Source organism: Oryza sativa, chromosome 9, assembly GCF_034140825.1.
Source record: "Oryza sativa Japonica Group chromosome 9, ASM3414082v1".
Taxonomy (NCBI): Eukaryota; Viridiplantae; Streptophyta; class Magnoliopsida; order Poales; family Poaceae; genus Oryza; species Oryza sativa.
The window spans coordinates 21125580-21153071 of NC_089043.1; the positions used below are offsets into that span (position 1 = coordinate 21125580).

The 27492-nt window shown below is 44.6% G+C and overlaps 3 protein-coding genes across 6 annotated transcripts; 2 read left to right on the top strand and 1 right to left on the bottom strand.

Annotated features, from left to right (window-relative positions):
* Positions 1 to 3212: 3212 nt before the first annotated feature.
* On the bottom strand, positions 3213 to 6008 carry LOC4347210 (F-box only protein 8). Of its 3 annotated transcripts, XR_010735187.1 has the most exons (3): positions 5761 to 6008; positions 3582 to 5334; positions 3213 to 3459 (listed from the first exon to the last, which is right to left on the bottom strand). XR_010735187.1 is itself a non-coding variant. In XM_015795878.3 (2 exons), the coding sequence occupies exon 2, from the start codon at positions 5267 to 5269 to the stop codon at positions 4127 to 4129; it is 1143 nt and encodes a 380-aa protein (XP_015651364.1). In that variant the 5' UTR covers positions 5270 to 5334; positions 5761 to 6008; the 3' UTR covers positions 3921 to 4126. The 3 variants fall into 3 exon arrangements, 2 of the variants coding, with proteins under 2 accessions (XP_015651364.1, XP_066160465.1); XM_015795878.3 differs by lacking the exon at positions 3213 to 3459 and having other exon boundaries at positions 3921 to 5334; XM_066304368.1 differs by lacking the exon at positions 3213 to 3459 and having other exon boundaries at positions 3921 to 5624.
* Positions 6009 to 9209: 3201 nt separating this feature from the next.
* Positions 9210 to 14492, top strand: LOC4347211 (probable potassium transporter 17). 2 transcript variants are annotated; one of them, NM_001422774.1, is made up of 8 exons: positions 9210 to 9724; positions 11168 to 11390; positions 11900 to 12142; positions 12227 to 12277; positions 12377 to 12637; positions 12731 to 12783; positions 12858 to 13227; positions 13318 to 14492. In NM_001422774.1, exons 1-8 carry the CDS (start codon positions 9647 to 9649, stop codon positions 14160 to 14162), a joined length of 2124 nt encoding a protein of 707 aa, NP_001409703.1. In that variant the 5' UTR covers positions 9210 to 9646; the 3' UTR covers positions 14163 to 14492. The 2 variants fall into 2 exon arrangements, with proteins under 2 accessions (NP_001409703.1, NP_001409702.1); NM_001422773.1 differs by lacking the exon at positions 9210 to 9724 and having other exon boundaries at positions 11010 to 11390.
* A 6154-nt stretch (positions 14493 to 20646) lies between these two features.
* LOC9266552 (uncharacterized) lies at positions 20647 to 22749 on the top strand. The gene is made up of 4 exons (XM_015755820.3): positions 20647 to 20988; positions 21070 to 21143; positions 21230 to 21368; positions 21945 to 22749. The coding sequence occupies exons 1-4, from the start codon at positions 20748 to 20750 to the stop codon at positions 22526 to 22528; spliced, it is 1038 nt and encodes a 345-aa protein (XP_015611306.1). The 5' UTR covers positions 20647 to 20747; the 3' UTR covers positions 22529 to 22749.
* The last annotated feature ends 4743 nt before the right edge of the window (positions 22750 to 27492 follow it).

Genomic DNA, 27492 nt, shown 5'->3' on the forward strand with positions numbered 1-27492 from the left:
TCATTGTGTGAGATGATGTTTGACCTGCTATTTTATGCCGGGTTACAACTGCCGATGGAAAATGTGCATTTAGTTTGTCATTTCTGAGTTTGCTTGCTGATATGATTGGCTTGTTGTCTTGCTTACCAGCAAATGTGGAGCTCTACTTTGATATACTTTGCGCTGCCTTACTTGGAGGTCTTTGTTGGTTGTTGGTTACACTTAATAATGCTAGCTAGAGCTGGAATGGTACTACTGTTCTATGGATATGGAAACTTGTTGGTTAATTGGTGTAATTCAAGTTTGGCTTTGAAGTCAACTTATCGTTTGTTCTACTGCAACCCTTTGATAGTATTTGCTAGGATACATTAGAAAAAAAAATATGTTGTGTACTGATATATAACTGTTGAGTAAATTGTTGTCACATCAGTGGTTAAGTGGTTCACTTCGTGTCAAGCAAAGTGGCACGATTCAACCTGATGTGTTCTGTTTGGTAGTATATATGTATCGGCTACCCTTAAAATTTTGAAAAGAGCTGTGTGCATAATCTTTTTTTCCTGTTCTAATTCCTGGGTTGACTAACAACTGGATACAAACAGTGTGCAATGTATGTATTTTATTTACCAAAGGATTTCATTTCATCTGGGAGGATGAAATGATTCTGCCATTCTGGTATTGGCACCGTACTCAGGAAGGAGTACCCAGATAGTGATGTTGACACTTAGTTTTTCCCTCACCGAAGGTTTCTGACGTTGTGGTGGACCCTACAATGCCACACAATCTATTCATCAGCTCGTTGAGAATGCTGATGGTGCATGGTCCTTGACAATGAAGCTCTGTGAAATCTGCTTCTTCACACTGAAAAGCTTACTACACCCGCTTGTGAGTGAAAACATACCATAATTGGACTACTGTTGCTTGATTACCATACTCTGCTCCCTGTAGTTATTGATCATTTATTCTATCCTGGTTCACTATAGCAGTTCATAATCAACTTACTCTCTTTTGTGGCAGTAATGAAATTGTGTTCCATGTTTTCAATTGTGTATTTTCTGCATCCTTTTCACCACATTAATGAGTACGTTTTGCATGAGTTCAATTATCACTGATACCAATCTGTTGTTGCTGTGTAATCAAAATATTTTGATCTGGGAGGTTATGCTTGGTAGCATACAAACAATTATTATTTATATTATTCAATGAATCACCCCTTCAATACCACTTCAATACCTCTGTGAGCTTAATCTAATGAGATTTTGATGGATCTGTTGCAGTGGTATTGAAGCTAAGTGGACTAATTCTGCCATCCATGAGTGTGGAGAAGATTGTTGCCTTTGTGTCCAATGATTGTTGCCTCAACTTCATCGAGGATAATGTACATTTTTCATCCTGTATTTTCTTAAATGCCTGCTCCATCCCTTATTTATTTTGTCATTATCCAGGACAAGGTATTAGATTGCTGGATTTGGTCGCAAGGGTCATGCTGTGGGAGATATTCTTGGTGTCCAATTCAAAGTTGTCAAGGTGTCTGGTGTGTCTCACCTTCCTCTATCAAGGAGGTGAACATGATGTCTTTAGATTGTTGTTACATTTTGGTTGGCAAGCAACTAGAAAATAGAAGCAAAGGCTGGCTTTTATCCATTATCTATTAAAAAAACTAGAAAATAGACACTATGCTAGCTTTAGATGCTTAAGAAGGATTGTTCCTTGCTATGGTTTAGAGTGCACTCTTTGTATTGTTGTAACTTACGATTGTGTTTATAAAACTATGTCTTGTTATCAGATTTTTCATCTGGCAAAGTACTACTATGCTGAGTTTGCACCAATGCTTTGTTTTGGTACCTGTGTTTGACAGTTTGAGCCTCGATGGTTCAGCTATTAGCTCCGTTCACTGCGTGGATTTGTATTTTGTACTCCCTCCGTCCCAAAATATAAACATTTTTAGCATAGTGTCAAGTCAACTATTTTTAACTTTGCCTGTTAATAGCAATAAAATAAAAAAGATCAATCATGTAAAATTGATGTTACTAGATTTATCATTAATCAAACTATTATAATATACAACTCTTTTTATTTAAAATATTTTATTTTTATAGATATTGTTAGTCAAAGTAACATCTCGAAGATTGTGGCGAGATTTAAAAATGCTTATATTTTAGGACGGATGGAGTACCTGCTTATCATCGACCAGTCACTGTGGAGTTCCTGGTAGCCATACATCCACACCGGTTTACTTTCTGGGACTCGAATCCAGATAGCTGTGCTATGATGCATGAACTATGAAAACAAACGACTTGGTGGCTTCTTGATTTTTGTATCATGAGTTCCGCTGGACTCTGCCGAGCGTTCCTCTAATCTCTATCTAGAAATGGCTTCAAATCAATTGGATATTGAAAAAATGGCTTTCAGATGTTGGTAAAGTTAACAAAGAAAGCGATCTTTAATGATGTTCATATAGGTTGATGTGTAATTTTCAATTCAGTTTCCATGGAACAGCTTTGAGAAATGAGTCACGAGACCCATATCATCTTAATATTCTGATTTGCTTCTGGCAAAAGATTCATTGCGTGGTCAACTAATTATCACAATATGTTCTACATCCATTGTTGTGTAGAACTCTTTAAATACATGTGCTAGCAATGAGTATCATTTTTTTTATAGATAAAAGATTTATATAAAACCCGACCACTACAGCAAGATGGATGTACACGGCCAATAGTTATAGGCCTTGTTTAGATCTCAAAAAATTTTGGTCAAAAACATCATATCAAATGTTTAGACACATATATGGGACATTAAATATGGGAAAAAACCAATTGCACAGTTTGCATGTAAATTGCGAAACGAATCTTTTGAGTTTAATTACGCCATGGTTTGACAATGTGATGCTATAGTAAAAATTTGCTAATAACGGATTGATTAGGTTTAATAAATTCATCTCGCAGTTTACATGCAGAATCTGTAATTTATTTTATTATTAGTTTATATTTAATACTTCAAATGTGTGTCCGTATACTTCAAAAACTTTACACCCAAAAATATGTGTCCGTATACTTCAAAAACTTTACACCAAAGAACTAAACACATCCATAGTATATGAAAGTGTTCAGCTTTCTTGTTCGGTTTTCCCGAATAAACCGAGAATTGGATACGCATGGTACGGAGGTGGCACAGGCCGCGTCCGCACACTGCACGGCGACGTTTAGGCTGGCTGCCGTGGGAATTAGAGCATCACCAAGATCACCAAGAGTATCCCAATATTTCATTCCCAAAACTATTTTTATGGGAATGCTAAACAAAATTTGATGTGCTAAAATATTGATCCCTCCAGGAGATTGTCTAAAATTGACTTTCTAAAATTAAAAGTGGGCCCTCTACGAAACCACCAACTGAATTTTATTTCCGTCTCTCCCTCTGCGAAATCACGGTCACGAACTCCTGATCGTGGCCTCGACAACAGCACATCAACAGCAGCACCAGCTGAAGAATTCAGCAAAAACAGTAGAGAACAATAGCACGAGAACCAGCAAGCAACAACAGATACCTTAATCTTCAGCAAGTGCAACAAATGTAATCTGTAAAAAGAATCACAAGTGACTGACCGATTGAAACTCCTTGATAAAAAAAACATGGCACAAGTTTGAGCAATGGTGCAAGAGCAAAGATTGGGATCATTCACTTGCAGCGCTGAATCACATATCTGTAGCCCGCTTTCTTCTCCCTCTTAAAAAGCACTAGCTCTGTTGGGAGTACTAGTTTCAGATGGACCAGATTATTTTTTGATGATCTCCTCAGATGATAGAACATATTAATAAACAACAATGAAAATATGGCATTAGTAAGAATATATTTGCTAATATAAAATGTTAATTAAAACAAGAAAAGAACATATCACATATGTAAGTGGCAAAATGCATAGGAGTTATTCTGAGCAACATAACTGAGGACAATTCACATGATACTTATTGCGTTTCATGGTCAATACCGCTAGAAAGAAAAATTGATTGTTACAGTAAAATAGTAGCACAGATGAATTCAATGAAAATGAACCTTGGCTGACACTTGCAACCAAAAAAAACAAACTTCTCCCTACCTTGGATCATTACAAGTTGTGGAGAAGCTCACACTAACAGACAGAAGTAACTTCTCAAAATTCTCTAATTGGAACTAGACTCTCAGCATAATTAAATAGATGCAAATCCCTTGCTTCCTTCTCCAAATATGGTTCATAGCAGGTGAAGTCTGAAACCTTTGAAGCTAATTCTACTATTCTACAGGTTTCGATATCATACCTGTAGACCTTTTTGAATGCCAGCAGCAACATTTTTTCACGAAAAACAATTAAAGGGGGTCTTTCTACAGGGTACTTCATAACAACATCAGGTGGAATCTGTATAACATAGCGTCGAGTCCATTCAAGGTTCTGCCCACCACTGCAGTTCCAAATCTCCAGCGCTAGCGTCTCACTGAAAAAGCAAGCACAACACAGTTCACCCTCCACCTCTGTGAAACGGACAGACTTTACATTGGATGGAGGACACGGAAACAAACTGAACTTCTCATCAGTCAAACAGAATCGGAGGAATGCATTAGGTGGATCTGGGCAAAGTGAACTACACACTATCCAGTAGATGGCGCCTTTCACATGGACTGGAGTTAAAGCATCAATTGGATATGGTGGATCTTCAGTTTGCCTCCATGCATTAGTGCCCAGAGTAAGCACTTCAAACTTGCAGACTAATTCTTGTGTTTCACTATCCCTTTGATAGAAAGATCTAGCCACCTTGTATTTGTTGCTGTGAGGATCAAACCCAAATCCAGCCCTTGTGCCTGTGCAAATGTTGCCACTGACTTTTGGTAGGAAAACAATCTGTCTTGTTGAAGGGTTACAGATCATCATTTCGAGGTTCATGGTGGGAATGAGGAGTAAACCATTACAGTGCACAGGGCGAGTCCATACACCAATGCCTAGCGGAAAGTTCTGCATATGGACCAGTTCCATTGTTTTACCTCCATGGTACTTATAGAGGACCATCATGAAGGCGATATTCTCACCGTCCTCCTGCTTCTCATAAGCACCAGGGACCATGAGTATCGATGGGTTTCTCTTGGAACACTCAAGGTGAGCATCAGTGAAACACGGGCTGGATATCATGGCATGCCAAGCCTTGCACACAGACTTAAATCGGATGAGAGACTTGGATGGCAGCCATGACAGGATGTTGAACATCACATCATCAGGGATGTAATGGGGCATGAACCTCGACCAAGAGTTGATAACAATGCGCATCACCTTTCGCGGCCGAGTAGTCACCAGATTGTTTCGCTGCCATGACAACAATCTCTCAAGCTGATCTGCAGAAGATGACGAGGAGATAGGTTATGACTTTGCACTTAAAAAGGAGTTATTAAATATATATATATATAGTCTGGTCACCGAGGGGAGAGCTTTTCCCCACTTATAAAGGAAGTATTGGCCATGCAAATCGAGCTAGGCATCCGAACTTCGATCCGATTGGGACTAGTAATTCCTCAACCCGATTCTAAATCCTGTTCGGAGTTGCCAGGCAGCGGCGGTTTCTTCACAATTCACAAAATAAACCTTTTATCTTTATCTCTTTCGGTCAAGTAAAGCTGCAGAGGAACTAGGACAATACAGAAAAAGCTAGCAACTGTTACCAAGGGAGAAAAACTGAATCTTGCTGAGGCAAACATGAAATTAACAAAAACTTATGAACTAGAACGGTGCAGATAAACTTTATCTGCTATTAGAGAACTCACCGGCCGCCGTCTTGGCCGCGGCCCCCTTCGGCGCCGCCCGCGCCGGCGATGGTGGTTCGCGACGGCAGGGAGCGCCCTCTCGTAACTCCGCCTAAGTCGCACGGCGAGCGGATTCCTGGCTTGAGAGCCTGGGAAGGGGATGGCCGCCTCAGGTGGACCCCGCGCGCCGGCGCCGGCCGCTGGCCGAGCGACGGAGGAAGGTCGGTTTGCGTGGTCGCGTGAATAGCGAGCGAGATTTGGGGATTCTCGAGGAGGAGAAAGGAAAAGGTACACCGAAGGTCCCTCAACTTGTCACGTCCTCGAAACCGCAAAACCAGATATACGGGGTCCATTAACTATACAAAACCAGTCATAATAGGTTTTATCACCGGTTTTGTCCTACGTGGTGGCTGAGTCAGTATGGGACCCACGTGAGCCCCACATGTCAGCGTGATCCACATCATCACCTTCCCTCTTTCTCCTCTTGTCTCTTTATGGGCGAGGCAAAGCGGCGGTGCAGAGGCCGGCAGGTGAGGCGGGCGAGAGGAGGGCGGCAGCGCGACGGCGGCCGGCTGCAGGTGCGTCGGCACGCAGTCTTCGGCGGGCGGCTGCAGGTGCAGAGGCCGGCAGGCTTCGGCCGGCGAGAGGAGGGCGGCGACAGACACGGTCGGAGGCCACCTCGCCAGCGCCGCCAAAGCCGCCGACGCCCGCGGGTTTCCCCCTAGCCGCCCTGCCCCAGCTTCCCGAGTCAGCTCATCGCCGTGAAACTCGTCGTCGCCCACGTCTGTGTTGAGGTCGTTGCCGAAGGAGCCAGAGACTGAACTACGCCGCTGTCGCCACCCTCGCCGACCACACGTTCAGGCTCGCCTTCACCCCGTAGAACTGATCCCCCATCACGTACCCCATCGCATGCTGCATCATCGTTTTCATCAGCTCATGAATAATCTCAGCTAATTAATTACACTCTTAATTCAGTTCGTTGCCAACTCGCCATCGCCATTGTTGCCATTGCCCATTGCTACTGCACCAGCTGTGCAGCACAACGTATACTATACTCCTACTCGATCATTTCAGCATGTAGTAACTTATTCAGACCGGCGAGTTGACTGACTGACCTCGTGGCCGTCGCTGGTGGAGTCGCGGCGGACGATGCCGGCGGCGCATGGCTGCTTCATCCCGAACCGGATGGCGGAGCTTGACCTCAGCACGTCGCGCCTCGTCGTCCGCCGCACCGGGACCGTCCTCTCCGGGCACGAGTGCACAACTCGCCGCTGTCCGTCCATGCCTGTGGGAACACGGCCTCCTCCTCCTGCTCCGCCGCCGCCGCCGCCGCCGCCGCCGCACCGCCGACTGCTCGGTCACCTCGGGCTTCTGTCCTCGCAGCTTCGGGTGGTCGAACGCCGGCTGCAGGTGCGTCGGCACGCAGTTGATGACATAGCCGTCGGGGCCGCCGCGTCGCTGTGTTTCCGCTGCAGCCGCCGCCGCCGGGCACCGGCCACCGTCGCGCAGCCGCGCCCTCCTCTCTCCTGCCTCGCCTGCTGGCTTCGGCCCCTCTGCACCCGCCGCTTTGCCTCACCCAGAAGAAGAGAAGAGGAGAAAGAGGGAGGGTGATGACGTGGATTACCCTGACATGTGGGGCCCACGTGGGTCTCATGCTGATTCAACAGACACGTGGGATAAAACCGGGATAAAAACCACCGAGGGACCTTTTGTGTCCGGTTTTGATTAGTTAAGGGACGCGGGATATCTGGTTTTGCGGTTTGAGGATGATACTGTATCTCGATGACAAGTTGAGGGACCTTGGGTGTACTTTTTCCGGAGGAGAAACCACCTCTTGCAAAATATAGTCGAATTGGGAAATAGAAAAAGTTCGCTTGATGTCCCTACCTCGTTGTTTTTAAGTTGGAAAAAGTATGAATTATCTCCTGAACTATCGCGGTCAACCGAATTGTCCCCTGAACTATAAAATCGGACATTCTTTATCTCCAACTATACAAACAGGATGAATTATCCTCCTCGACTCAATCCGCGGTGGTTTTGGTCTACGTGGCATACGCGTGGCAGTCCATTCATCATTCTATTTATTAAAAATGTAGGACCCACCTGTTATATACTCATACTCTCTTTTCTCTCTCACTCTTCATCTCTCTTCTCTCGATGGAGGAGGATTTGGTGGGATCGAGGTCACGGCGGCGGTCAAGGACGGAGGAGAGGTCCCTGTAGCCGGCGGCGGTCAAGGACGGATGAGAGGTCCCTGTAGCCGGCGGCAGGCGTCCATCGTCGGCGCGGGATCTGGGTGGGCGGGAGGCAGCAGCCGCGGAGGAGCTGGCCGGCGGTGCAGGTGGGAGAAGCTGCTGCCCTAGTCCTCCCTACGCGCACGCCACCGAGATGGAGGGGGGAAACCGTGCCGAGCTCCGTCCGCCCGCACGCGCCGAGAGGAAGGGGAGTAAGCCGCGCCGAGTGGCCGCCTCCCCCGCACCGAGCTCCGTCTGCCCCAAGCACCGTCCGCCCGCACGCCGCTGAGAAATAAGGGGAAGCCGCGCTGAGCGGCCGCCTCCTCATCCCCTCCCCCCGGCTGCCGCCGCCGCCACTCCATCCTCATCTCCGCGAGATGAGGATGCAGAGGGGAGAGAGATGAAGAGAGGGGAGTGGAGAGAGAGAGAGGAGAAACAAGAGGAGGGGATTGAGAATGACAGGTGGGGCCATGTGAGTCCCAACATTTATTATTATTATGTGTACGAAACTGACACATGGGTACTATGGGTTTTATTATTTTTCCATATTGAATAGCCATGTAAGCGCCGCGTCAGATGAAGACAGAGTTAAATTAGCCATATAGGCACCATGTTAGCTAAAACAGCCGTCCAAATCGCCATGAGACCTATATTGCACCAGTTTTGTATCTAGTTTTCCTGTTAAAGGACGACGGATTTGTTGAGAAGCTAAGGGACCTAGGATGAACTTATTCCATTGGAAAACACGTAAAGCCTCGTGCCCTCGTCCAACAACGCGGGCCCCCATTCCGGCCCACGTGAATCGCAGCCCTGTTCCAGCCTTCCTAAATACAGGCCGCATGTGAGCCGCGGGCCCGTTCAGGCCCAACTAAACATAAGCCGAACGTGACATACTGACGTGAACCAGAGTCTCGTTCCGGTCCGGCTGGTCTGTACGGTTTGTAGAATCATGCGGTAATGAAGACACAGTGGGATCGAGATACTATGGCTGTGTTTAGTAAAAGTTTGGTTAAAATTGGTACGAGGTAATAGAAAAGTTGTGTGTGTATGAAATGTTTAATGTGATGGAAAGTTAAAAGTTTAAAAAAAACTTTAGAACTAAACAGGGCCTATAAAAATTAGGGTAGCGGGATTGGTATCGTTTTGACTCGATAGTTACAGGATACGGATCGGGACAATAATATGAAACGGATCGGTATACTAACGACTTACTTTTGTAGCGGGCCCGATTGTCATATCCGCACGAGCCAGAGCCTCGTTCCGGTCCGGCTGGTCTGTACGGCCCGCTCACATAAGCTCGGAACGAACGAGAGGCGCCGCACGCGCACCGCCCTGACACTCGAGCACCGCGACGCGAGCGCCTGGGCTACCGGCGGCGGCGGCGGCGGCGAGTCGGCGACGACGTCTTCTACCGCGGGGGGTCACACGAAGGCCGGCCAGGCCAACCTCCGCCCGCAACGCAACGCCCTAGCTGCCTGCCACACGGTCTCGGCCTCTCTCGGGCGGCCGCACGCACGCCACGCCACGCCCACTCGCCTCGCTTCTCGGCCGCGTCGCGCGCCGCCGCGTGGCGTAGCCTCCCCCCTCTCCAACCTTGTTGTTCCTCGCTCCTCCTCAGTGCGGCTTCCTGCGTGCTCCAGGCCCCGTGACAAGCGCGGGGGGAGGCGGCCCACATGGATCTCGAGGCGGGGTCAATCCGACCCCGCAGCGACGGCGAAGGCGGCGGTCCGGCGGCCGGCAGGGAGACCGATGTGAGTGTCCCCGTGGGGAAAACCCCCACCCTTTTCTCTTTCATGTGCAGCAATGTTCTTTTATCGAGTTCTTAAGTTCTTCTAATCATATATGGTAATTTGTTGCGGTTCACCCAATACGTCTCGTGATTCCTGTGCGCTTTCTTGCCATGGAACTCGCTCCATTGTCTGCAGGTTTAAGGCCTGAACAGAACACTCGTGCTGTTTATTGCGAGTTTCTGACAAGAGAATAAGATATTTGCATGGAAGAACATGCATCTTATTACAATATTACTGTACGAATGATCAAGCATGTTTATGGTTTAGTTGGTCAATGTGATGCAGACATGTGCTCATGTAGAGAACTAGAGATGGTGTAGATTTTATTTTGTATGACATCGTTGCGTTCGACTTGTCGCCCCATGCTGTAGAGCCGAGGGTGTTGGAAATTCTGACTTTGGCTGCTGCTGCTGCAAACGACTGATGATAGCTTCGTGTCTCATTTTTCTCTAAGCTCGTGCTCTTCTTTTCCCAGCCTTTTCTGGCCGGCTTTGGTGACAACTGAGAAATTAATACTGATTTTGTTTCGTTTATTTTCGAATACTGGATATGTGGTAGTGGTACTTCAGAATAGTCCAAACAGATAGATATAACGCGAGGCATGTGTTGTTTGTTTCTTTGGAAAAATGACTAATATATTTTGTCTTGGTGTGGAATAGGGGAATATTTTCCTTTTTCTTGTATCCTTTTTTTTTGTGGATGATAATTTCACATTCACTCACCCCCTCCCCCTATCTTCAATGCAGAACATGGTGAATGTATTAATAGTATTGTTTGTTCAGTTAGCTGCATCCTTTTGCATAGCTATCCAAAAACTGAAAAGTGTTATTGTGAATGAAACACGGTAGCTGCAGTGGATATGAAGGAGCTGCATGCAAGCTTGATTAGAATATTATTTTGCATTTTAAGTGAAGTTTTTAAAAAGATCTTCAGGTGATTAAGTAACCAGATTGTCCCCTTCCTTTGAATTTGGATGTATCTGATCATTCTGCTGCTGATTATTTAATGTTTTAAGATATCTGACCATATAAGTATCAGAAGGGATGCTCACCCCCCCCCCCCCCCCTGATGATGATGTCACGAATGCTTGCATCATCAGGCTCTGTTTCCACATCCCTACAAGTATCCAATGTAATCAGATGTGAACCAAGAAGACCTGTATGCATTACCACGTGGTCAACGGGACCAGTCCCACAGTACCCATCAGCATAATAAATCTTAAATTTTATTATGTAATTTGTGTTTTGCTTGACTGCATTGACTTGCTATGAGTAGGTCTGATCAGTTGCATTTATATGATAAATGTGGTTCATCGCTCTTCTTCGTTGTGTTCCAAATAGAAACTTGAAGTATCATCTTTGTGTTTTACAGTTTATATTAATGTTTTCTCTCAACTCTGAGCAGGATAGCAATGTTTGGAAGGATCTATTCCTTGCTTACAAGACTCTTGGTGTTGTTTTTGGTGGCCTCGTCACTTCTCCCCTCTACGTTTATCCCTCTATGAACTTGTCATCTCCCACAGAAGCTGACTACCTGGGGATATACAGCATAATGTTTTGGACTCTTACTTTAATTGGTGTGGTCAAGTATGTATGCATAGCTCTCAATGCTGATGATCATGGTGAAGGTAACTAACCAATTCTACTGCTACCTTTCCTCTCTCTATTCTTCATTTTTGAGTGGCTACCTTTCCAGATAATTGTTGAATTAAGCAATAGCATTTGGACAAGAAAAATATTCATAAAAAAAAGGATGATTCATTACAAAAAAAAAGAAGATATGTTGATGAAAGATATGTATGTTTGGGGCTATGCATGCCTCTTCGATCTATAGTGTGCATAGGGTGTGTTTTTTTATCAGACATAGGGTGTTTCTCAATAGTACTCATTATTCCCGTATGGAGGCAGCATGCATCAATCTTTTAACATTCATTTAGTTTTATTACTGCCTTACTGGGAAAATATCTCTAGATTTTTCTTTCTTCAGACAGCACTTGATAAGCTGAATTGTAAGTCTGATAGAGATGGAACATACTGTATTTTCTTTGGAAGGCAATCTTTATTTTATGGATAGGTCTGAAATTCTTTTTTGCAATGTATCGATATGTATTGTTGCTTAAAAGTATACTTTCTGCAGGTGGTACATTTGCCATGTATTCTTTGTTGTGTAGGCATGCTGATATAGGCATCCTTCCTTCCAAAAGGGTGTATGCAGAAGAAGATCCACTGCTTCACAGTCAGTCTGCAATAGCCAGAAGGCCTAGTAGGCTGGGAAAGTTCTTTGAACAGAGCATAACTGCAAGAAGAGTTTTGTTATTCGTAGCAGTACTTGGGATGTGCATGCTCATTGGAGATGGCATACTTACTCCTGCTATTTCAGGTTTGCTATTTATAAATTACATGCCAATCTAACCATTCTTGTGATCATAGTGAGACCTGACAGTATTTCTTTACCCCTTTACAGTACTATCAGCAATTGATGGGATAAGAGGGCCATTTCCTACTGTTAGCAAACGTAAGGCCTCAGGAACATTGTAGCTAATGAACAATGAAAAATCTTTCTAATACTAACCTTTTGACATTCATCCTTTCTTTTCTTTTTTGTTTCTTCCAGCTGTTGTGGAGGCCCTTTCTGCAGCAATTCTCATTGGCTTATTCTTATTGCAAAAGTATGGGACTTCAAAAGTGAGCTTTCTGTTTTCTCCAATCATGGCAGCATGGACTTTCACCACTCCAATTATCGGCTTATACAGTATTGTACATTACTATCCTGGCATCTTCAAAGCCATTTCACCGTATTATATTGTTCATTTCTTCCTGAGAAATAAAAGGCAAGGTTGGCAACTGCTTGGTGGGACTGTTTTATGCATCACAGGTACATTCCATACCAGCATTATCAACTTTGAGTATTTTCTTTTCTCCTACCAATGATGATAGGTGTAAAGTTCAACCTCCTGCACATACACAGGTGCTGAAGCTATGTTCGCAGATCTTGGGCACTTCAGCAAAAAGGCTATTCAGGTTAGTTTCATTGAGACGTCCATCTGCAATTTATACACGATATAATTTCTTACAGTTGATCTTTTTTTTTTCAGATAGCATTTCTGTCTAGCATATATCCTTCTTTGGTGCTCACTTATGCTGGGCAAACAGCATACCTTATAAACAATGTCAATGACTTTGGTGATGGTTTCTATAAATTTGTTCCTCGTCCCGTTTACTGGCCAATGTTTGTCGTTGCAACACTAGCAGCAATTGTTGCGAGCCAATCCTTAATATCCGCGACATTCTCTGTCATCAAGCAATCAGTTGTCCTGGATTACTTCCCTCGTGTTAAAGTGGTGCACACGTCGCAACACAAAGAAGGCGAGGTTTACTCCCCAGAAATCAATTACATTCTCATGGTACTGTGTGTCGGTGTTATACTAGGATTTGGTGGTGGCAAGGCTATAGGGAATGCTTTCGGTAAGCAAGTTCTACAAAATTCTCGACTTGTCAATACAAAATTATTTTGTATAAGAAGATTCAGTACCTCAATGTACATTATTTTTGCAGGTGTTGTGGTCATCATGGTCATGCTCATAACTACAGTCCTACTCACCCTTGTGATGATCATCATATGGAGAACACCACTTGTGCTTGCTGGGCTGTACTTCGTCCCCTTCTTCATCATGGAAGGGGCCTATGTCAGTGCAGTTTTCACCAAGATCCCTGAAGGAGGTTGGCTTCCTTTCGCGGTTTCCATAACCCTTGCAATGATCATGTTCGGCTGGTACTACGGTCGGCAAAGGAAATTTGAGTACGAGATGACAAACAAAGTGAGCTTGGAGCACCTCGGCGAGCTCTTGGCAAGGCCTGAGGTTCAGAGGGTCCCTGGCCTCTGCTTCTTCTACAGCAACATACAGGACGGGCTAACTCCAATCCTCAGCCATTACATCAAGAACATGAGCTCACTGCACACGGTCACAATTTTTGTCACCCTGAGGTCCCTGCTCGTCGCCAAAGTTGATCAAAGCAAAAGGATCCTGATAAACAGGCTTGGACCAAACGGGGTGTACGGCTGCACCGTTCAGTACGGCTACGCCGACAACCTCAGCCTCGAGGGCGGCGACGACCTCGCCGCGCAGGTCACGAGCTGCCTGCAATGGCACATCCAGATGGACACTGATGGCCGCCGGTCACCGGAGGAAGAGATGGCGCAGCTGGAGGCGGCGAGGTTGGCCGGCGTGGTGCACGTCCGGGGCAAGATGAGGTTCTACGTCGGCGAGGACGCCGGCTGGTTTGATAAGATCATGCTCGGATTCTATGAGTTCTTGCATGGGATCTGCCGGTCGGCTCTGCCGGTTCTTGGGATGCCTCTGCAACAGCGAGTTGAGATCGGCATGCTGTACAAGGTCTGATGAGCTGTTGATCGATTGAATCACTAGTGTTGTCTGTTGCCTTACGATGTTGATCGATTGGAACTAGGAATCAGACGGTTAGAAGTGTAAGATCAGGAAATTGTGTTACTGCGTTATGTAAACTGTATACATTATACGTATAGAAAAATTCAGCACGTCGTACTGACATGGTTCGCATGTTGCATCTTCTAAAAACTGAAGAAGGAATCGCGTCAACTTTCACAAATTTGAAGTCTGTATCTCTCATATTTGATCTTCAAGTTCAGTTCAGTGCGTACAAATATAGCTTCCAAGACGAACTCAACGTGGAAGTGCTGAAATTTTGTACAGTGGAAATGCTGAGGTTTTACCTCGTCAATTCCAGAATTTACTCGACGGTACATTTTGTGGATGTGCCTTCCTTTCCTTGAGTGGTACTCACTCACCTTGTTTGCTTGTCCGTTCCTCAGCAGCAGCAGTGCTTTTTGGTTGGGTGATTCAAACTAAAATAGTGGTGTGCAAAAAGTGGTCTTCTGTTTTGTGTCATGAGGACAATTTACATCCCATCAGTTGTTCTAGGATACAGTAACTGCTAATCTAGCCTTAGAGATTGTCCCTTTGCCGTCTAATCGTTGTTGCACCAGGTAATTTTTTTTACCACCCTAGGCTTTTGTAGGCATGCAACAGCTTTAGGGGGTTTGGTTCAACGCTTCACCTTATCGCATCACATTTTAGACTAACACGTCCTTCTTAGTTTTATATTTGATTTATTGTCATAGTTGTGGTAAGTCACACTTTCTTAACACTTTACCTCACATGTCATCAATTAAATTCTTTGTCTAACTTTGCTATAAGTGTTGCTTATAATTTATAGGACAAAAAGTGTGGCAAGCCACATTCGTTTAAAGTGAATTATGAGTTATGACAAATTGACAATGTTAGTTAAGAATCAAACAAGAGTGTAGATGGACAGCCAGACCTGGTTAATTAATCTTGTTTAAAAAAACTGGTTGATTAATCTGCATAATTAACTTGTGCAGCACTGCAGCGCCATCATCCCATCACAGTTCTCATGTTCTACTTAAAATATTCATAGGTACTAATTATAAACCATAACGTTTGTTACTAGCAGTCAAAAAATACTTTATGCATAAAACTTTTATATGTATTGTTAGTGACATAAAAGCAAGTGCTAAAAAACAATCTATAGTAAAAAAATCAAAATTAATTCTAAAATTAAGTTTTGAAATTTAAAATTTGTTTACCGACTAACTCTGTCTTTTACTGGAAACTGTAAATAAGCAACCATATGGTAAGAAATGTCTAGCGAGGAAAAACACCGACAGATGCAATAGCAGCAAGGAAGCCCTAGATGGCGTGATTGATGGAAAATCAGGCTCCAAAAGTGACGGTAAAGCGAGAAAGGAGAAGAGATACTGCCTGCAATTCGTGCATCTTTTTCAATGTTTGCAACATTGCTCTCGCTGTAGCTCCTTTTTCAAAAGGAGAAGATGGAAGAGATTAAAAATTAAAAAAAGATACTGTAGCTGCTCCCTTGATTTGCTGCTGGGAGATGGTAGATGCAGTGCAGGTGGTAGCAGACTGATCCAAGAACCAGTACAGTGGACCATTCTCCTCTTCCTAACCGAGGACGTTAGCGTAGTGTCTCGTTCCAGAACATTTTGAGGCCGAGACAACTGCAATCCGGACATTGACACCACCAACCGCTACAGATAGTTCCTGAGCTAGACGTTGACACTTTTTCCCCCTATTCAAAATTCACTTGATTCCAAGAGTTTTTCTACCACATTTTACTAGCTACCACCAAGGTTCACCTTTCCGATTGACCCCTGAAGGTGTGTACATGACTGTTTTTGACAATTTCAATCAAAGTTTGTCGGATTTCATTTCGAGCAAATTTACTGTTTCAAATTTAAATTCTTGAAGACCATTCGAAATTCCGGTTAGAATATACACCGTGTTTAGTTCAGAAGTTTTTCTTCAAACTTCCAACTTTTCCATCACATCAGAACTTTCCTGCACACACAAACTTTTAATTTTTCCTTCACATCGTTCAAATTTCAACCAAACCTCCAATTTTAGTGTGAATAAACACAGCCATATTATCCTTCTGCGTCGAGACCTCGAAATTTCACGGTTCTAGGCTGGCTTTCGTTGTAAACATGAATCCTGCCTACTACAAAACCTTACAAATCCAAACATCAGAACTGTGAAAGGTAAACATCATAAACATTGCAACTGTTTGGCTCATTCCATTTTCCAGTAAGAGTCCCAGAAGCTAACAAAAATAAAAATGTTACAGTGAGCAAAGCAAAACACCACAAATATTCAGAATCTTCAGAAACAGAGCAAGCCCACACATACACGCATGCACGGTTGCGCGCCATCAGCCAGCACGCATTATGACGGAGAATCTTTGCCTCTTCTTCGTTGACCCGACGACTCCGGGGCCGGTAAGACATTAGTAACTCTTCTGCTTTTGATTGGGTTTCTTCTCTTCTATTTCAGGGGCTCCCAAAATTTGGAGTGACACTTGCCTTTGGTTCTATTATGTGGAGCCCTTTTCTGCTTGGATTTGTCTCGCCTTAGTCACATGATGGGGTGCAATAATTCTGCCCACCACCCTGAAAAAAGTAACGGTGATCAAGTGTACAATTAACATTGTTCAATTGCACACCAAACCCCTAGCTCCTAATAGTAACACTTGGGGCCCTTTGGAAAAAGGAGGAGCTTCTGTGGGGTAGTGGGTAAAATAGTGTTGGAACCAAATTTATGTACTAGCAGTTTAGTGTGAATGATTGACCTCAGGTTTTTGGTTTGAAGTATGTACTGCAAAAATGTTTTTTTTTAACAGAGTCAGCTGGTGGTAAAAGTAAAAAAAAAAAAAAAAGATAATTGTGGAGTACTCAACTGAGGTGAGTATGTTATGGGGTGGCACTGATGAAGCACATTCCTCATGGTGCTTAGTAAAATATTTGCAGAGTGTTGTTTAAGTCAATATGCTGCTGGCTAGTGGTCTATAAGTACTCCCAATGTTTTTTTCTTTGACAAGTTCATGCCACAGTTTCGCAGCATGTGTAGATGTGGAAAAAGAAAAGAGAGGAAATTTTTAGAAATTGTAATATCCCATTAAAACATCTTTACTCCTTGTCAAACTGTAAATCCCTAAAGCACCAATCTTTGTGACTTGTGATGGACATATGACACAGGTAGGCGAGTATAGGTCCTAGTTAATCATAAAAGGGATGAACTAAAAAAAAAACACTGAACTCCTCAAGCAGCTAGCCAAATGAAAAACCGTTATCATCTTTTTTTTTTGGGGGGGTTGCAGGTATTCTGGACTTATTATGCATACTGGCACATCCAGTCCCAGGACCAAGCTAGCCATACACTACAGCAGTTTCAGCTAGTGACCTCACCAAGCAACAGCTAGTAGCTTTGACCTACTTGCAACAGCAGGCATCACAAAACACCAACTCGGATAGAACCAAAACCTCTCCTCAATTTGCCACATCTCATATACAGAGCAGTAACATAAATCAATCCAGACCTTGAGCCAAAAAGTCCAAACGAAAACGATCCAAACCACGTGACAGGAGTGAACTAAAAGTGTTAAAGTTGACTAAACAAAAAAACAAAAGCCCCTAATCCCATAGACCTAGCTGCCGACAATTTTCGAATTATGATCACTACTAGTAGTAGTATAAGTTCACTACAACCTGCAGTACTTACGTACTACAAACAGCGATTCCCATGAAGAACAAGCAACAAATCGATCGTATCGGCACGAAAAACAAAAGGGGACGAGGATCCTATCAAAAGAGAGAGAGAGAGAGAGAGGGAGGGAGAAAAGAAAGCAGAGGTTGAAGTAGAAGAAGCATAAAAGAAAGGAGATCAAGGAAGGAGGAGCAAGAGAAAGCAAAGCAGGAGAAGACGAACATAACGAATCACGAGAAAGCGGCCGTAACCAACCAACCACCTCTATCTTTTGCTTTCGTTGCTTCATTTGGACTTTGTACTCTCGGCATCTGCTCGCCTGTAACTCTTTTCGGTTTCCACTCTTATCTTAAGCTCACTGACCTCACACCCCAGCAAGTCGCCCCATATCAAACGCAGAAAGACGCACATATCGCACATACACAATTGCACAAGTAGCCATGATAAAACCAACGGCAGATTTCTTCTTTTTTAAAAAAAAATGGTAACTTCAGATCCGATAAAGAAAAACTAATTTTGTTGAAATACCATCAGTTAAATAGGATTCGTTAAAATGTCGCTCTGAACCAGGATGGCTTCGTCAGAATGCCATCCGAGATGATTTTGCAAGTCGAGGAGCTCACAAGTCGCAAGTCCCCGAGTTAAAACCGACCCCTTAACGGGTTCTACTTCGCGTATCAGCACAAGGCCCTGACCCTGCACATCCGCTGCCTCATCGGCAACGCCACCTTCTCTGCCACATGCCTCGTCTCGGTCTTCCACATGCTCACATTCCGCCGGTGAGCTCCTCCAACACTTGGAGGAGAAGTGCTAGGGGCAATATTGTCCCAGATGATATTTCGACGAAGCCATCCTAGTTGTGTGGTATTTTAACGAAGCCCATTTGAATGATACTCCCTCCATCTACTTTTGATAGGCATATTTCTAAATCTGAAAAAATTACTTTTGATAGACATATTTCAATCCAACCATCTATCCTCTTAATGACTTTCTCGGATTTAATGCGTGACTCTCTATTCTTCCACACAAGATTGGCTACATGAGCATCGAGAAATGTAAATATTAATGAATCGCTTGTTTACGAGAAATAACTAGTAGCATGCTTAAATGGATGATAAGTAAAATTACTTATCTTTGGTCATTGTGTCAAGATAAGATATTACTATCAAAAAGTAGATGGAGGGAGTAGTTTTTAGGTAGTCCAATTTTATGTGATGGCATAATCACAGTTTTCTCCAAATGTCGGGTGGCTGCCTAGGCTATTCGGTGTGCAACTTTTTTTTTTAACGAAATCGATGTGCAAAACAGATACCAATTGCTTTGTTAAAATTTAGAATAGCAGTGGAATAATCGCGGCATCCCTTGTTAGAAATACCAATGCTAAAGAAACTCTTGGATCCACTGGTATCACATTCTCTTTGATAATAGAAATGGTTTACTTGCATTGTTTTATTTTAATGGGAACTCATCGAGCCTCTACAATCACACAAAAATACAGGTCAACCATAGTTGTGGTATTGCACAGAGTACAGTTTTTCAGATCGAATTACACCTCTAAATCTAAAAATCATACATTTTTCACCCCAAATATACAAACCGGATAAATAACCCCCTTGGCTCAATCGCCGGTGGTTTTGATTCTACGTGGCAGTCCAGTCAACATTTTTTTTAAAAGACGGGCCCCACATGGTAGTTTTTTCACCATCTCTATCTCTCTCTCTCTTTCCCAACTCTCTCTCTTCTCCCTCCCCTCACCTCCATCTCCACCACCGGAGGCGAGCTGAGGGCGGCGGTGACCGGGGGTGGGAGCCAGTTGGGGGTGGTGGAGGGAGACCGAGGACTGCTGCAATCGGCGACGGAGGCGTGGCCGACCGGGCGCGCGGTGGGCGGCGGGTAGCAAGCCGACGGCGACTTATCTGCGCGCGGGCGGGCAGCGGCTAGGCGGCGCAACGGGCGGTGGCTAAGGCGGCGGCCGGTGCCAAAATCTCGCGCAATCGCGTCGCACCGTCCAAGAGCCGCACGAGCCGATGAGCGCCATCGCTCGCTCGACAACCGATTCCCCCTCCCTGCCGCTCCCGCCACCGCTCGCCCAGCTGCGCCCGTCGTAGCTCTCCGCTCGCCGACGAGCGATTCCCCCTCCCTGCCGCTCCCGCCACCGCTCGCCCAGCCGCGCCCGTCGCCGCTCTCCGCTCGCCGACGAGCGATTCCCCCTCCCTGCCACTCCCGCCACCCCTCGCCCAGCTGTGCCCGTCGCCGCTCGCCACCGACCAGTTCCAATCCTTGCCACGCCCACCGCAGACCAAAGCCGCGCGTGTAGCCGCTCGCGTTCAAGTTCCAACGCCAACAGCACACACAGATAGAAATATGACTTGTGGGCCCTATATTTTCTTTATTTTTATTTTTTGCTGATTGAATTTTCACGTTAGTGCCACATGTATGTCACGTAGGATCAAAACCGCTCCAGATTAAGTGAGGGGGGTAATTTATCCGGTTTCAATAGATTGAGGTTTAATATGTCTGTTTTGTGGTTCGCGGGGAGGGGGGATTCATACTATCACAATAGTTAGGGGGTAATTTATACTTTTTTCCGTTCAATAATCATAGTAAAAAGGTTTTATCCCAATTGGAATTTAGAAGAAGAAAAGTCGGTTTCCAAATAGGAACAAGTATAAACTAGGGTGTAGGGGTGGACTTGACACGCGGGCCTGCAGCTCGGGCGCTTTCGCTTTTGAGGACTCTTCGAAAAGCCCTCCTATTTAAGCAGCAGGCCTCGCCCACTCTATCGTCTCGTCTCGTCTCTCCTCACTCCACTCGACTCCTCACTCATCCTACTCGGCAACTCACTCTGCTCTGCTGCACTGCAACGCCATGGAGGCAGCAGCCCAAGAAAGGGAGCTGCAGCTGCTGCAGCTGCAGGGAGTGTCCTGGCCTTTCCACGCGATGGAGGCAGCGAGAAGCAGCAGCTGGGACGCCACCACCAGCAGCGGCAGCAGCAGCGGCGCCAGCGGCGGCGGCGGCGGCGATTGCTTCCTGCTCGGTTGGGAGCCGCCGTTCGCCGCCGGCTGCCTCGGCGTCCTCGCCGCCGACGTCCACGGCCTCTTCCCACTCTGTACGTGCCCTGCTCGCTTTCTTTACCTATGTTCAAGCCTTCGAATTGGTGAATTAATCCGTGCACCGGCTTGGAGTGCAGACATGGAGTCGCCGCCGGCGCCGCCGCAGCAGGACGCGGTGGCATTGCCGGAGGAGCTCGACGACCTTCTCCTGGTAGTAATCTCGCACGAGACAAGAGCAAAGGCAACAGTTTCTTGCAGATTTTCGTGAGGGCCTACGCTAATCTGCTTCTCCTGCAGAATTTCTGGGACGCAAGCAGCGACCAGCAGCAACAACAACAACAGGTCGCCTTCAATTCCAGCTGCATCCTGCAGGAGAAGACGAGCAGCACCACTGCCACTGCAACCACCACCAACTCCAACTCCAACTTCTTCTACGGTGAGAAGAAGAGTTTGAAATTAAAATCTTTTACGCCTTTTTTCGCCTACAAAACCACCAGCTTTTGCCACGACACGCGCAGAGCAGCAGCAATCCTCTGCGTTTTTTAGGTCCTCCATGACCTCGCACCACCAAAGGACAGAACACGAAGTCGTATAGTAATATTTTTTGTGTCATCAAATTGTGATTCTGTCAATGGCGATGGGACCCGCGGGGAAGATTAGCAGCACGTAGTTGTTGTCACGACCCCCATGATTTGTGCATGATCGATGCATCATTAGATTATAGTAGTGTATAGAATAGTGATGAGTTATGAGTATATAGTATTATAGCAGAGGATGCATTTGATGGCATGATGCGTCTGACCTTGTTAGGAACTGTCAGTGGCGCTTCTTTTCAAGTAAAGACAGATCTGGGTTTTACGTGGTTAGACACTACCCAGATTCTGCTAATCTTCTTCGTTACTGCTCTTGTTAACGTTGAGCCTTTACGTGATTAGTAGTAGGTGATTAGTTTACTATACTTGAGTAGGAGTAGATTATTAATAAGTGGTGTCTTGTCATCTTTTGCTTGCAGACGACGATGATCTCCTGGGCTCGATTTTCTCGACGGGTCCCACATTGCCAGAGAAAGGCGTGGCAGAGCCACTACTCAGCAGCTCATCCTCCAACTGCCAGGCGGACCCACAGGTCAGTGAGGTTAGTGGGGCCCAGCCGCAGGCCACTCCGGCCGCGCCAGGTGTCGCGCGGGCCCCACCTCGCTGCTCCTCCTCCTCGTCGCTGAAGCGCGCCGCGCCGGCGGAGGACGCGGCGGCGGAGGCGGAGTACTGCAGACAGAGCAGCAGCAAGCGGCGAAGGGAGGCGGAGACGCCGACGCCGGAGAAGTCGGCGGCGGCGGCGGCGGCGCCGGCGTGCAGGGTGCTGCGCCCGTTCGCGGTGCTGAAGCCGGACGGGCTGGACGGCGGCGCGACGCTGGCGGACATCAACGCGCGGATCCTGATGCGGCCGTCGCGGCCGGTGCGCCACCCCGTCGGCGAGTTCGCGTGCGCGCCGCGCGTGTCGGCGGACAAGCCGGGGCTCTCCGGCAAGGCCGTCGCCGGCTTCACCAGGCTGCACACCCCGGGACGCGGCACCATCACCATCATACGAACCAGAGGCTAGAACACGATGATTAGCTGACGACGAAGACGAAGACGATGTAGATTAGCCTAGCTTAGGTAGCAATCAAACTGGCTAGAACACTCTCTAGCTAGCTACTTCCTACTCCCCCTCCCCGATCGAGCTTAATTAATTGATTCCCATGCCGTGTAAATTACATGTGCCCGATTATATATATCGAGCCAGAAATAAAAATCTCAATCTTTTTTTTTTTTTGCATAAAATTCTCATCTTTGGTTCAGGGCCTCCAATGGGAAAGGCATTTCCATTGGATCGCTACCGCGAAGCTAATATTCCCTCCGTTTTAGGTTATAAGAGACGTTTTGATTTTGGTCAAAGTTAAAATGCTTCAATTTTTTTCAAGTTTGTAGAGAAAAATAATAATATTTTCAACTCAACACAAATTTATTATGAAAATATATTCAATTATTGATTTAATAAAACTAATTTGGTATTATAAATATTACTATATTTATGTATAAATTTAGTTAAATTTGAAATAGTTTGACTTTTATCAAAATCAAAACGTTTTCTAACCTGAAACGGAGGGAATAAGCACCAGCGGACAAAGCTGTCTGGTGCCTCCTGTTCTTGTGCTCCTATCCCCATAGACAAACAGGTGGTGTTACGGCTGCTTAAAATTCCAGAAAGCTGAAAGCTGCTGGCTTTCCTTTTGTCTGCACCACCAGCGTGGCCCTGCCTCCTCTCCTCTTCATTCCAGCCATGGCTCACACAGAGACACAGAGACAAGATGTTCTTTTTTTATTTATTTTGGACTCAACCACTACTGCAATTATTTCTGGCGAGGTGAGATCGATGTATATGGAGATTGTTGCATTGCAAAAAAGCTAGCCTGCCTCATCCCTGCATGTGAACCGTATCAGGTCCACGCATACAAATGGCTCATGTACATGTATGGATGTATGTGCCTCTTGTTCTTTTGTTTCAAACACTGCTCGGCAAAGAGAATATACGAAGGGAGTAAAGACAGGGTAGAGCAGGACAGAACAAAATCACCAAAGCTTAAGGTGAGGAGAAGGATTAAAGAAAGAGAAGAGTAAGATGAATTTGGTTGAGGAAAGAAAAATAAAGGAGCAAGGGGATCGAGCATCTGGTGCTCGCTGAAACTAAAGCAAAGTGCAATGGCTTCATCATTGTGGCCACACAAAAGCAAAGCAAAGCGTGGCTGCTGGACACTGTAGACCATACGGCAAAAATACTCAACCTTGAAACAGAGAGCTAGCCTGCATAAGAGAGAAACAGAGAGAGGTGAGTGATTCTGTATCCCGTTCTGTCATTCAGATGTAGATCGATCGAGTGGCTGGCTGGCCGGATAGCTCTGATGCAGAATAAGGACGCGATACACAAGAACTTGGAACGAATGATGGTGGTGATGATGATGAAAAATGCAGAGCAAGTCAACACAGCGTGAGTATATTCTGCATAATGTGTTAGTTCATGGAATTCTGCAGACTAGTAGTAGTAGTACGTTTCAGACGGTTTCTGTCAAAAATATTTGGACGTCAGGTAGCATGAATGGAGTGAGCTCATGAGCAGCTGTGGTCAAAGCTGTTCGTGGTTGTCAAATTCATGACATCAAAATCTCTGTAAATACTTGTGGGGGCAGTAGTTACACATGTTAGGTCAGGCGTGTGTCTGCTTGAATTAAAGGGTGCAAGCAAGGCAAGGTGAAAGGAGATAATTGCCCAGTGGAAAATTGTTGGAGGCTTTATTTTATCTGAAATTCTTAAATCCATGTGAGTTGAATAATTTTACCTTTCGTGGTCAAAACTACTTGTCAACATGAATTTTTTTCCTCAACATTTTTTTTCTTTCTGGAAGTAAATTTGAAAATTGAAGTATATGTGCATGTAATTTTTTGAATGGCATTGGTTCTAAACTCAAAATATTTGTACTACTATGAATTGCTATTAAGGTACTCGTGAACTCCACCTAGCCAAGACACCTTCTTGTGTTAATTCCCTCCAGCAAAAACAATTAAGGGACTCGTGATCTCGTGTGTGAATGGTAGGTCAGTGGCGTGGAGAACATTATGAGTTATGATTTGGTCCCTATGTTTGGTAGAGCACGCACACAAGTACACACTTGTACTAGTTAGTGATGCGCCTACAAATTGGTCTTTCTTGCTGAAAGAGAAAAAAAAAAACTATATGCATATACAATGCAAACCAACCAACTTTGCTAATTAAACCGCACGAGTCACTTCAGTTACCCCTGGATTTTCGCTCGGTTTTGATTTGAAACTGTCAAGTGTTCAGTTGAAAATTGCCTCAAGTTCTATTTGAAACCTTGTATTCCCCCCAATTTCTAAGTGACAAAAAATTAGATGAAAATGGCTTTGATTTTGAACTGATCGAGAGTGATGAATCTAAAACGTTTAAAGGTAGTAAGAGATCAATTTGGCAAGAAAGATGCTGCAATTTGTGGTTAAAACCTTGGTGAGGTACTGAGGTATCTGCAGGAGAGCTAATTACAGCATGTTATCTAGTGCTTTTATATAGGTGAAACTGCTCCATATGCATGTAACGAGTGAATTAAATTCCGAAATGCAAATCATGAACGTCTGGTTCAAGCTTTGAAATTAATTCAACATTGTTACATGCATGGGGCTAACAGCTACTCCGTCCCATGCTTCTAAAGAAAGAAGCCCAGGCCAGCTAGAACTGACACGCCAATCAGTGCATGCACCTAAAAATCATACGGATTTGCCTTTTAGGTTCGATCCAACACAACCGTAGACTGTTTCGGTTTTGAAAGATGGTGACACTGACATCATATGCATGGCACACCAAAGGGAGGGAAAAAAAAGAAAAAATGCAAGTTAAAATATATTCAGTGCATTGCATGCATGCATACTACACATGTATTACTGCCTCTGACAGGTCGGTCACTAGCGTCATCAGCAGGCCAGAAATTTGTACCGTTTCTAAACGACGCATGCATGTGCATACAAAATAATTTGCAAATGCAATGCAGCGGTGGTACGCCTCAATATACTCCCTCTATTTTTAATAGATGACGCCGTTGACTTTTTCTCACATGTTTGACCATTCGTCTTATTCAAAAAATTTACGTAATTATAATTTATTTTGTTATGAATTGTTTTATCACTCATAGTCCTTTAAGTGTGATTTATATCTTATACATTTGCATAAAATTTTTGAATAAGACGAATGGTCAAACATGTGAGAAAAAGTTAACAGCGTCATCTATTAAAAAACAGAGGTAGCATATCACAATATAAATGCAGGGTACAAAACAATCTAGCAGCAAATCTGTTGATCAGAGATAATCAGATAGGCCACTATATTATCCTATCATCTCTGGCCTTGGCTCCCATCTTTCGCACGCAAGTCAAAACATGATTACTTTTTTTCATCTCAACACGGATGATCTGATCGATGCCTAGCTACTGCGCTTTGAAACGGCGTGTGTCAATCATTGCCTACAAGCTTCCCACGGCAAGCAGACAAGGAGGAGGAGAAGAAACGAAGAAATGACAGAGGTCAAAATCTTTCAGGGAAGCAGCAGGCAGTGGCTGTCAAGTGTCAACCGGTGACAGACACACGAGAGCTAGCCGTCGCGAGTCAACAGTTTTTTGTTTCTTCTCTTCGAAACTACCAAATCAACTCATCTTTTAAAAGCTATATCTAAATTTAGTGTTTAAAAGTTGTATTTTTCTGAAACGCATGCAAGGAGAAATGTGTAGTGCATGGACACACTAACAGCTCTCGATCGATCAGTCATCAATGGCATGAACTCACAACGAAATGGCGGCAAGTATGCAGACAGGAGAGGAGGAGATCGAATTGTATAGGATTGGCCTGGCTGCATATGTTTGCATGGAATTAGGTAGTGGGTCGGTTTGGCCGGTATGGTTCATGCGAACTATGAATGCGTCTGCGGCCGTACGTACAGGGTACAGATTGGATCGCGGCAACATATGGGTGGACGAATTGGATACATTGGCCAATCATCATATCACAACATGCATTGGTGGAGGCCACTGTTGCAGCGTCGCTTGCTTGCTTGCACGTGTATTTACTTCTCGTGACAACATTTGCGACGCAGCCTACTCAGTTTGGTGGCGACGACGAAGTAATTTCACCGATCGATCAATCGAGAGCAATATTGCAGATGGATGCCCACAGATGGACAGATCTGTTCACTTTTTTCATTTTACTTTGCAGATCGAGAGATCAATCAGCTGGTGTGATCGCCATGGATTCTCAATTTATCATGGCGAAACTTTTTCTGGTGCTCAGGGCGGCACGCATATGAATGCGACGTACGCGATCAAACAACAACATTCAACAATATCGTTGAGCGAGAAATTAAAAATGCATCATTGCTCGCGGGGAACAGGAGTACCCTGCACAAGTAGTGCGGTGCATGCGGTGCACGTACCCACGCGCACAGAGGAAGGCGGTCGATCGATTCATCATCGATCGGACGGACCAGGTGGTCCATGTCATGAGGTAATAGTTTGAACCTTGACAAGGAGGCGTGGTATAAATGCCCTGATTTTTGATCCTGCAAAAGCAAAATGCCCGAAATATAATCAAGTGGTATTTTTGTAACTTTTTAGGGGATTGTGAGTACAATTAAGTGATTTTTTTTATATTTTTAAAAACAAAATACAAACACATGCACACCCACCTTTATGGATACACGTGTGTATACCTTATCACTTTGAGCATCTCTAAAAGATTGGGATGATATATATATATATATATATATATATATATATATATATATATATATATATATATATATATATATATATATATATATATATATATATATATATATATATATATATATATATATATATATATATATACGTGTGTATACACGTGTGTATACCTTATCACTTTGAGCATCTCTAAAAGATTGGGATGATATATATATATATATATATATATATATATATATATATATATATA

Coding starts and splice junctions, on each gene's coding strand:
- LOC4347210 (XM_015795878.3), bottom strand. CDS start 5,269: ATGCGCATTGTTATCAACTCTTGGTCGAGGTTCATGCCCCATTACATC.
- LOC4347211 (NM_001422773.1), top strand. CDS start 11,066: ATGTGGTTCATCGCTCTTCTTCGTTGTGTTCCAAATAGAAACTTGAAG. Junction 12,784..12,857: donor TCAGCAAAAAGGCTATTCAG/GTTAGTTTCATT, acceptor TTTTTTTTTCAG/ATAGCATTTCTGTCTAGCAT. Junction 13,228..13,317: donor GGCTATAGGGAATGCTTTCG/GTAAGCAAGTTC, acceptor TTATTTTTGCAG/GTGTTGTGGTCATCATGGTC.
- LOC9266552 (XM_015755820.3), top strand. CDS start 20,748: ATGGAGGCAGCAGCCCAAGAAAGGGAGCTGCAGCTGCTGCAGCTGCAG. Junction 20,989..21,069: donor CCACGGCCTCTTCCCACTCT/GTACGTGCCCTG, acceptor CTTGGAGTGCAG/ACATGGAGTCGCCGCCGGCG. Junction 21,144..21,229: donor AGCTCGACGACCTTCTCCTG/GTAGTAATCTCG, acceptor CTTCTCCTGCAG/AATTTCTGGGACGCAAGCAG.